The sequence below is a fragment of the Schistocerca serialis genome, chromosome 10 (genome assembly GCF_023864345.2).
Source record: "Schistocerca serialis cubense isolate TAMUIC-IGC-003099 chromosome 10, iqSchSeri2.2, whole genome shotgun sequence".
NCBI lineage: Eukaryota > Metazoa > Arthropoda > Insecta > Orthoptera > Acrididae > Schistocerca > Schistocerca serialis.
Window position 1 is genome coordinate 115,536,408 of NC_064647.1, and position 11,504 is coordinate 115,547,911.

Sequence of the window (11,504 nt, forward strand, 5' to 3'; positions counted from 1 at the left end):
TGCTGCCTGTGTCTCTGATTCCAAACCCTACCTCGGCCAGCATGGCCGCCGGCCCTTTCCCCATTGCTAACGTTTGGAGCATTACGGGCAGCGCCCTCCATCCAGCTCTGCATTCTGACGAACTAACGCACCAGTCGGACAGAATTTGGCACTACAGCCTTCAAAAGGAGATCCAACAGCTCTGTCAATTAATGCTAATCCGAATAACTCCCTGCATTAGAGCCAGAGATGTACCAATGCGTTACAAACTTGCTCAATTTGTGAAGCTCTTTCTCTTAAATAAATCATCCAATTGTTCTGAAATTGTAATAATTTATTTGAGCGTACATTTACCGGGTGATAAAAAAGTCTGTATAAATTTCAAAACTTAATAAACCACGGAATAATGTAGATAGAGAGGTAAAAATTGACACACGTGGTTGGGAATGACATGGGGTTTTATTAGAACAAAAAAAAAAAAACACCCCATATTGCTAGACGCGTGAAAGACCTCTTGCGCGCGCGTTTAGTGATGATCGTGTGCTCAGCCGCCACTTTCGTCATACTTGGCCTCCCAGGTCCCCAGACCTCAGTCCGTGCGATTATTGGCTTTGAAGTTACCTGAAGTCGCAAGTGTATCGTGATCGACCGACATCTCTAGGGCTGTGACTCTTGAAGTTTTCCCGGCGAATCGAATATTCCACAAGATTTCGGGATTGCAGCCGGATCTCATCGACTTCTTTCCACGATATTTCGGCTGACAACTTTACAGCCATCTTCAGGCGAGTGTTTGACACCAATCTAGTATACCGCGCGCGGAAACAATGAACACCTATATCTTTCCGTACGACCTCTAATTTCCCTTAGTTTATAGTGGTGATCGTTTCTCCCTATGTGGGTCAGTGTCAACAAAATATTTTCGCATTCGGAGGAGAAAGTTGGTGACTGGAATGTCGTGAGAAGATTCCGTCGCAACGAAAAACGCCTTTCTTTTAATGATGTCCAGCCCAAATCCTGTATCATATCTGTGACACTCTCCCATATTCCGCGATAATACAAAACGTGCTGCCCTTCTTTGAACTTTTTCGATGTATTCCGTCAGTCCTATCTGGTAAGGATCCCACACCGCGCAGCAGTATTCTAAAAGAGGACAGACAAGAGTAGTGTAGGCAGTCTCCTTAGTAGATCTGTTACATTTTCCAAGTGTCCTGCCAATAGATCGCAATCTTTGGTTAGGCTTCCTCACAACATTTTCTATGTGTTCCTTCCAATTGAAGTTGTTCGTAATTGTAATACCTAGGTACTTAATTTAATTTACATCATTTAGATTAGACTGATTTATCGTGTGACCTAAGTTTAACGAGTTCCTTTTCGCACTCATGTGGATGACCTCATACTTTTCGTTATTTAGGGTCAACTGCCACTTTTCGTACCATTCAGATATCTTTTCTAGATCGTTTTGCAGTTTGTTTTGATCTTCTGATGACTTTATTAGTCGATAAACTACAGCGTCATCTGCGAAGAACCTATGACGGCTGCTCAGACTGTCCCCAAAATCGTTTATATAGCAAAGGACCTATAACACTACTTTGAGAAACGCCAGAAATCACTTGTGTTTTACTCGATGACTTTCCATCAATTAATACGAACTGTGAACTCTCTGACAGGAAGTCACAAATCCAGTCACATAACTGAGACGATATTCCATAAGCACGCAATTTCACTAAAAGCCGCTTGTGTGGTACAGTGCGAAAAGTCTTCCAGAAATCCAGAAATACGGAGTCGATCTGAAATCCCTTGTTAATAGCACTCTTCATGTGAATAAAGAGCTAGTTGTGTTTCACAGGAACGATGTTTTCTAAACCCACGTTGACTGTGTGTCAATAGACAGTTTTCTTCGAGGTAATTCATAATGTTTGAACACAACATATGTTCTAAAATCCTGCTGCATATCGACGTTAACGATATGGGCCTGTAATTTAGTGGATTACTCCTATTACCTTTCATTAATATTGATGTAACTTCTTAGATTGTATGCCTAAATATTGTTTACACAATAAAGACTTAACATTTATTGAAAGAAGTCATTTTCCTGTATGATGCTGTCCATTATTTGAAACAGAAACTTTGTTTTTTGAGCTATTAGCTAATGTCTTCCACCTGTGGAGCCCTGTCAATGTCATACAAAAACTGTGTCATACACTCCCATCTGTCAGCATGCCATGCTTCGCAAAGCAGAATGCAAGGGTAAATATGAAATGATGCTCCATATTCCTGTCGAAGGGCATGAAATTGTAAAAGAGACTTACCAGAATCCTTGTCCTTACACAGTTAATAAGAAACAGATATTTTGTGCACATTTTTATTACATTTAGTACTTTTGAGAGAGAAATCTCATTGACTATGTTACTAAAAATAATAATATTTTCAGGGAATGGAATGTCATGGTGTTCCAGAATATGTAATAGTTAATGGGAGAGTGTGTGTTGATGCAGGTGTTTTGAAGGCTGTTCAAGGTTTTGGAAAATTTGTTCCAACACCAGTGTATTCAGAATATGTATATGAGAAGGTGAAACAAGCCAAAGTAAGTACTATTAATTTTATGTGACTGTGTGTATGAATATACTCCTCTTTTTTACCTTGCATTTATTGAAACTTGGATGCTACTGTATCAATATGTAGACCTTAAACTGCCCAGTGTGTGCACATACCTTTTGAACTGGTGATATTGTAACAGTGTCTTCTTGATAAATGCAAATAATTTTGTAATTGTATAGCTTAATACCTTCTTTTGCAATTGGAATGAAAGTCTTATTAAGATCAGACGCGTTTCGCATCTTCAGTGACCCAACAATATGGTTTTTACAGTGACCGCTGAAGATGCTCAAGGATAAAGCGAAACACGTCTGGTCTTAACAAGATTGTCATTACAGCTGCAAAAGACGGTAAGTAAAATACATAACTTGTATATCTGAAACTGCGGAAAAAGGAGCGTGAAATCAGAGAAGAGAACACGTATAATTTTTTAGTGTTTACTTATGCAGTGGCGCAGCGTGAATTTCTGTCACCCGGTGCGAGACCTACATTTGCTGCTGCCTATTTGTGCAATTAGGCAAAAAGCAACAGAGGCTTTGACAATGCGTAGCCATATTAGGTTAATGCTTATAAATACGGAAGTTATAGGCCTAGTTCATTATCCCTGCATAATTTTTTGGTGGCTTCCATGCTTTTCAAAAAAATGGTTCAAATGGCTCTGAGCACTATGCGACTTAACTTCTGAGGTCATCAGTCGCCTAGAACTTAGAACTAGTTAAACCTAACTAACCTAAGGACATCACACACATCCATGTCCGATGCAGGATTCGAACCAGCGACCGTAGCGGTCGCTCGGCTCCAGACTGAAGCGCCTAGAACCGCACGGCCACACCGGCCACCCATGCTTTTCGTTACCCTGAACAAGTCGTTTGCAAAAACTATTTATATGACTTATTTGTGTGAATTGACGGCAACAGCAAAGAAAAACATCATATATTTAAGACAGTTTCAACAAATAAAATAGACGTATTCATGCTATAAGAAGTTAATAATTCGTAACATCAGAATCTACAGGGAAACGGAATTTCATAGGCTCAATAAATTATATTGTTCTGATTTAATTTTGGAGAGTACTTTCATGCATATTATGCCGAAAATAACTCCTTGTCAACAGGAAGTCAGTAGATGTTTCGACTGTTCGTTACACGAGGTGCATCCAGTCTGCGTATGGAAAGACTTAGCACTAGCTTCAGGGTTGAATTCTGTTAAACCAGGCGCTGTTATATTCAGGAGAATCCTATTACACAGGGGCTTACCTTGACATACAAAATTTTCGTAATGTTAGAACGAAAATAACAGTAACGAACAGCCGCACCAGAAAGCAATGTCAAATAGGACAGTGCTGTCAGCAGGGAGGGAAGAACTAGTAACAGAGGAGGACGCTGGGACAGAAGCCAGTCAATGAGTTACCGCAGCACTTGTTAGCTGAAACATTTAATCCAAAACTGACGTCCTCCAGACTAGAAATGTAGAGGTCTCAATAACAATCTAGAACACAGGTAGACATCCAGCACGGTATGGGGAACAGATGGTAGATATTTTGCCAGTCCTGACGTTCGAGATGAGTGATTACGTATCAACTGAATCATGTCGTTCTTTTTCGGTGCCCATAGACATCATGTGACATCAAGAAGGCACGTTTTCTTAGAGCAATATACGGCCGTGCATTATCGTAGAGGAAACAGATACTTGGAGAAGGTTTTCAGTGGAGAAACTAGACACACGTATAGCTATCACTAATGTTGTGACAGAATATCCTTGTCCAACAATTTGAATTGAAACTTTAAATACGTCTAGAACTGTCGACTGAAATTCACTTAACGTTTCGTTTAGCGATCGTGATGTACACTCATGTTCAGAAAAACAGAACACCTTCAACGACATGGGATAGGATGTTCATATTCACATGTACAGGTACATGTACGTTATCAGCATTTCACTCATTTTAGTTCAACATGTGTTCTGTTGCCCACCATGGTTCCTGATAACCTTTCCCATGCGTAACGCCATGTACACGCATAAGGCGGGAATGACGTCCTGTCGTATAACCACCCATAAATGATGATTAACTGAAACCCTCAGCTGCCGACAGATGTTGTTGATATACCTCGATGTGGACAGCTGAAAATGTGTACCCCCACCGGGCCTCGAACCCGGGATCTCCTGCTTACATGGCAGACGCTCTATCCATCTGAGCCACCGAGGACACAGATGAATAGGGCGACTGCAGGAACTTATCCCTTGCACGCTTCCCGTGAGACCCACATTCCCAACTGCCATGTAAGCAGGAGATCCCGGGTTCGAGTCCCGGTCGGGGCACACATTTTCAGCCGTCCACATCGAGGTATATCAACAACACCTGTCGGAAGCTGAGGGTTTCCGTTAGTCATCATTTATTCCAGGGAAAAGCTGTACGGTCATCACCAGGATCTGTTCTTTCGAAAACCGTTACTGTCTTCATATATAACCACCCATACTGCGTTCATCTTGTTCCGAAATTCATCTGTGGTGGCTGGCATTGGATCACAGCGCTGCAGTTGTCGTATCACCACATCCCGCACATTTTCGATTGGCGACAAGTGTAGTGATCTGGTGTACCAGGGCAAAAGGTAGACATACGGTGACATCAAGAAAGCACGTGTTCTTGGAGCGATGTGCGGTCGTTCATTGTCTTGCTGAAAAATGGCGTGTGGAGTGTTTGTAGAAAGGGTATGGCTACGGTTCGCAGAATGTCATTCACTGGTCACAGGACGCTGGACACGCACCAGATGTGATTCGTGGTTGTACCACATGGCACCCCACACCATAAGGCGTTGAGCTGGCGCTGTATGTCTTGTGTGAATGCAATCACTGTGTTGCCGCTCCCGCTGTCTTCGGCGAACCAAAATGCGACGTGTTCCAACATTTCTACGGAGTTTTTCCATCCGTCTGTAAAGAATTCGCGTTAGTATTTTGCAGCTGTCACTTATTAAACTGATAGTTCGGTAATTTTCACATCTGTCAACACCTGCTTTCTTTGGGATTGGAATTATTATATTCTTCTTGAAGTCTGAGGGTATTTCGCCTGTCTCATACATCTTGCTCACCAGACGGTAGAGTTTTGTCAGGACTGGCTCTCCCAAGGCCGCCAGTAGTTCTAATGGAATGTTGTCTACTCTCGGGGCCTTGTTTCGACTTAGGTCTTTTAGTGCTCTGTCAAACTATTCACGCAGTATCATATCTCCCGTTTCATCTTCATCTACATCCTCTTCCATTTCAATAATATTGTCCTCAAGTACATCGCCCTTGTATAGACCCTCTATATACTCCTTCCACCTTTCTGCTTTCCCCTCTTTGCTTAGAACTGGGTTTAACGGCTTAATTTACTGCATTTTTATATTTTCTCCTTTCATCAATTAAAATCAATACTTCGTCTGTTACCCAAGGATGCTGGGTGCGTTAGATTGTAAAAATCCCGAGATAGTTACAGGGCTCTGCCAATAATGCTCCAAACATTCTCAACCGGACAAAATATTTGGCAAACTTTCTGGGCAACGCAGGGTCTGACAAAGACGAAGAGAAGCAGTAGAGACGCTCGTCGTGTGCGGGTGGGCATTATCTTGCAGAAATGTGAGTCCAGGATGGCTGGCCATGAAGGGCAACAAAACAGGGCGTAGAATATCGTCGATGTACAGCTGTGCTGTGAGAGTGCTGCGGATGACAACCAAAGGGGTCGTGCTGTGAAACAAAATGGCCCCCAGACTGTCAGTCCTGGGTGTCGTGCCCTGTGGTGGGTGGCAGCAGGGTCAGCGTCCCACTGCTGTCAGAGGTATCTCCAGACTCGTCTTTGGCCAGGAATTTCATTGACTGGACTACAGGGTGAAAAGTATTTAAACCGACAAACTCTGGGAGGCTGTAGGGGACAACAAAACAAATATTTTTCTCTAATGTCATTTTTTCCTATGGCGATTATTTAAACCGGTGGAGGCCGTTTTACGATCTTTAGTCGTTAGAGGGCGCATTACGCTCTCCAGGTGTAGGCAACTGCTGTCCACCAGTGTAGCAGTGCATTGTCTCTGTTTACAAATGGAACGATACACCTGGAGTGAGTACACTGACACGGTTGGTGCGTACTACGTAGCGCACCACAACGGACGAGCTGCACAGCGGGTTTATCAACAACAATATCCTAATCGCCGTATCCCGCATCATACGACCTTTGCTGTTGTGTACCAACGTCTGCGTGAGACCGGGTCATTTAGTAAATTACCTGGACAGGGACGCCGTCACACGGTAAGAACGCTGCAATTTGAGGATGCTGTCTTGCTGCATGTGGAGCGGGATCCTTCAGTCAGCACTCGTGCAATTGCACGTAACATGGGAACGAATCAGACGAATGTAAGAACAGTCCTTGGAGAGCAATTGTTACGTCCATTTCACTTACAGCGTGTCCACAACCTGGAACCAGTTGATTATCCACCCAGAGCACAGTTTTCGCAGTGGTACCTGGAACAGTGTGAAATGCATCCTACATTTCCATCCTCTGTGGTGTTTACCGATGAAGCAACGTTCGAGCGTGACAGAGTCTTCAACATGCGCCATTCGTATGTTTGGAGTGAGGATAACCCACATACCACAGTAACTAGCGCTCATCAAGTGCGGTTCTTCGTTAATGTGTGGGTCGGTGTTTTTGGGGACGGTTTAAATGGGTCGTATCTGCTACCTAAGCCATTAAATGGCAGGCACTATTAGAATTTGCTGGAAGACGTCCCGCTCCCTACAAGACAACGCATGTGGTTCCAACATGACGGGGCGCCGGCACATTTCAGTCGTCGTGTGCGTCGATTCCTGGACCGACGGTTCCCAGAAACGTGGATTGCCAGAGGTGGTCCTGTACCATGGCCTGCTCGATCCCCAGATATGTCCACTCTGTACTTTTTTGTGTGGGGGGAGATGCGCAATCTTGTTTAACGCAAGTCCTGTTGCATCAGAAGACGATCTGCGTGCCCGGATAGAAGCAGCAGCGGGAACAATTCAGGATACTCCTGGGCTTTTTGCCCGTGTCAGACAGAGCATGATCCGACGGTGTAACCTTTGTTTACGTGTCAATGGAGGCATTTTTGAAAATCTACTGTAATTGAAATTGGGGTGTGTTAATGTGTTCTGTTGGTCATAAAAAAATGGAAATTTTTAATTTTCCGCCAGGGAAATCTTCTTCTACCGGTTTAAATAGTCCTCATAGGAAAAAATGACATTAGGGAAAAATATTTGTTTTGATTTCCCCTACAGCTTCCCAGAGATTGTCGGTTTAAATACTTTTCACCCTGTAGAATTGTCTTCAGTGATAAGTCCCGATAACTAGATGAACATTACTCTTAGGGGTCAAGCAGCCTTAGTCTACTGTAAATATGTTAAGGACAAACTCTATTGCCGGCGGCGGTGGCCGAGCGGTTCTAGGCACTTATCGCAGGTTCGAATCCTGCCTCGAGCAGGTAGTAGTAAATTTCGATGTCCTTAGGTTAGTTAGGTTTAAGTAGTTCTATGTTCTAGAGGACTGATGACCTCAGATGTTACGTCCCACGTTGCTCACAGCAAGCCATATTCTATTTTGAACAGCTTTCACTTGTGCAAGTGCCTTGAAATTCTGAATAATACTTATGAAGTCCCAGTGGTAATACAGTTATCTGATCTAATCACGATGCAGACAGGATTGTCCGGCTTGACCGCAAGCTGCCCTGCCTCTTCGCGTTTGTGCCACTTGGAGCGATGCCGCCCCACTCGTTGGCCACACCTCCATGCAACGCCACTCGTGTACGAATCAGAAAGGGGTGTGTGTGTGTGTGTGTGTGTGTGTGTGTGTGTGTGTGTGTGTGTGTGTGTGTGTGCGCGCGTATGTGTTTATATAATGTGTTATACATTTTTCTTCCCCATTATATCAGATAATGACCTCCGAAACTGAGTGCAATACTTAGCTATAAACATTGAATTACAGCACATTATAATTATTAACTGAACTAATCATTCTTTCATCGGTATTGTAACCTCCCAACAGTAAAAAATATATAATTATAGCATTCACATTCTGCGTAGCGTACCAACAGATAAATTCCGTAACCTACCAATAATACAATGTGACTAATCTCTGAATAGAATTGTGGCTCACTTATAACCTTTCAATAATTATCTGATTGTGGATCTAAACTGATAAATTTGGATGTCAGCAGCGCTGCGTCATGGCCCTGGAAGATCATTCTGAATAAATTGAAAATTCTTACCTCAGTCAAGTCGCCGGATAACGCGTATATATATCTGCTCCTATAAGAAATTTTTCTGGCACAGCCCAGTGCAATGCTGGCCGATAGATTTGTCATGTATAAAAGGAAACAACTGATTTTTCTTTACTATAATCGTGATGACCATGTATTGGAGAGATTAATAAATTCTTTAAATTGAGATGAATGATTGTCAAAAGTTAATTTTTATAAAAAAGATTATTATTAAGAGATTTCTTTTTAAAAGCATTTACATTGGACTTGATATAACAATCTACATATGCATGAGGCTGCTTTTACCTTATACTACAACGCTAAGGCACCGCCATCGCTCCACACGACCGGCCCAGCCAACACGATACACTAGACAGCTAGCTGCTGCTACTACTACTACAACTGCTACACGGTTCCTACTGCTGACAACACTGCTCTCTGGTCTGAGATTCTCTTACAGCCTACATATCGCAGGCAGCGCGTGAGCAATCCATCGAAATTACATCTGCTCGAGTGCGCTAGCAACAAATTCCTTAATCATGGACCTCTTACAGTATTAAATATAGCTTTATAATGCATTATGCAAGTAACACTGCAGGAATAAACGTCAGTGTAGATAACTTATGGAGGTGGTAATTGCAGCATAGAACAGTGATCACTGCTGCTATGTTGTTGTAGTAAATTGTGCATAAAAAGAACGCAAACAGCACTGCGATTTGGAATCTGTCAAATGTAGTTAAGAAAGACAGGGATACAGTACATGTAATAGCAGCCTTTTGATAAACTTGGATGCTGAAGTGACCCCTCTATATAATCACAGCTTATAATGTGGTGTAAAGGAGTCATGCATAGGTTTTTTTAGTTAATGAACTCAGGACTAATGCATGCTTATCATCCGTACCGCTTAAGTTTTTCCATTATTTTCCAATGCTCAGTGTTTGATAAACACAAGAATTCCGTCAAGGTTATCATGTTACAGCGGAGCTAGACGACATAACAGAGAAGTTCTGTGTGCGAGAGAAGAGCCCCTCTGGCAGGTAGCCATCGAGTGGGTTTCGATAAAGCATCGCCTGGCAGCTCAAGTTCGGCTATGAGGCGCACCAGCGTCTGTCAGCTGCGACTGATAACCGTTCGGATACTTCATGTGAATAATTGTATGCCACTGCTTTTTAAAATTTTAAATTGTAAAGAGATGTTCTAGCTATATCTAGTTCCAGCTGTGCTACAGAAGAAGGAAGTTAACTGCTGTAAGGGTACATTTCAATAGTGGCCATTTGAAGATAAAATTAATATTGCTGGTTTTGTAATAAATGTTGTTAATAGTCTGTCCAAAAGTATTGTACCAATTGAAAGATCATTATTCTGACTTATGCAGAGAATCTACTTTTTTTATTTCATCCTGGACTTTCCACTCTTTTATTTTAATTAGTATAGAACCTTATATTCCACTTGGACTTGGAAGAGCAGTTGAACGGAATGAACAGTGTCTTGAAAGGAGGGTATAACATGAACATCAACAAAAGCAAAACGAGGATAATGGAATGTAGTCGATTTAAGTCGGGTGATGCTGAGGGAATTAGGTTAGGAAATGAGACACTTAAAGTAGTAAAGGAGTTTTGCTATTTGGGGAGCAAAATAACTGATTATGGTCGAAGTAGAGAGGATACAAAATGTACACTCACAATGGCAAGGAAAGCGTTTCTGAAGAAGAGAAATTTGTTAACATCGAGTGTAGATTTAAGTGTCAGGAAGTCGTTTCTGAAAGTATTTGTACGGAGTGTTGCCATGTATGGAAGTGAAACATGGACGATAAATAGTTTTGACAAGAGGAGAATAGAAGCTTTCGAAATGTGGTGCTACAGAAGAATGCTGAAGATTAGATGGGTAGATCACATAACTAATGAGAAGGTATTGAACAGAATTGGGGAGGAGTTTTTGGCACAACTTGACTAGAAGAAGGGATCGGTTGGTAGGACATGTTCTGAGGCATCAAGGGATCACCAATTTGGTACCGGAGGGCAGTGTGGAGGGTAAAAATCGTAGAGGGAGACCAAGAGACGAATACACTAACCACATTCAGAAGGATGTAGGCTGTAGTAGGTACTGGGAGATGAAGAAGCTTGCACAGGATAGAGTAGCATGGAGAGCTGCATCAAACAGTCTCAGGACTGAAGACCACAACAACAACAACAACAACAACATTCCACTTTTGCGTGTGAAGCTGTTATAATTTCAGAACCTAAAAACATTGTTGCAGTACTCTTTAAGTACTGATTTTTCAATGCTAGTGAACAGTTCTTCTACCTAGAACTCAGAGATACTTTGTGAAAATGACCACACTCATGGCTCGGCAATACTCGTGAGTTTCCATGGCCAAGACAAGTATCAAATACAAGCCTTAATTTGACCTCATATCGCTGAGAGGTGAATGCTGGTTTAAAAAGAAAACTGAATAATCCGCGGTCCAGCCGAGATTCGATCCCGCCACCTCTCGGTTTCCAGTCACATATTTACCGCTAGATAATTCTTCCACAGATTTCGATGAGTGAGTTTGCGAGTATCAAGATGTGATATATAGGACCGTTCTTTTGGCTGCACTGACTTAGAGGCATCACTATTTACACCGCCAAGGGACAGCAGACCTTAGTATCTGATATAAATTTCAACTTGATACCCCTAGACGTA

At 42.3% G+C, this 11,504-nt stretch overlaps 1 protein-coding gene across 2 annotated transcripts in view; it reads left to right on the forward strand.

Moving 5' to 3' along the window:
- Positions 1-10,198, forward strand: part of LOC126425161 (dihydropyrimidinase-like) — an 87,618-nt gene extending 77,420 nt beyond the window's left edge. The window contains exons 11-12 of one of the 2 annotated variants that reach the window (XM_050088111.1): positions 2,411-2,563; positions 9,784-10,198. In XM_050088111.1, coding sequence (XP_049944068.1) covers positions 2,411-2,563; positions 9,784-9,807 — 177 coding nt within the window. In that variant the 3' untranslated portion in view covers positions 9,808-10,198. The remainder of the gene's footprint in view (positions 1-2,410; positions 2,564-9,783) is intronic. The other variant, XM_050088112.1, reaches the window with a different exon arrangement.
- Positions 10,199-11,504: the final 1,306 nt, after the last annotated feature.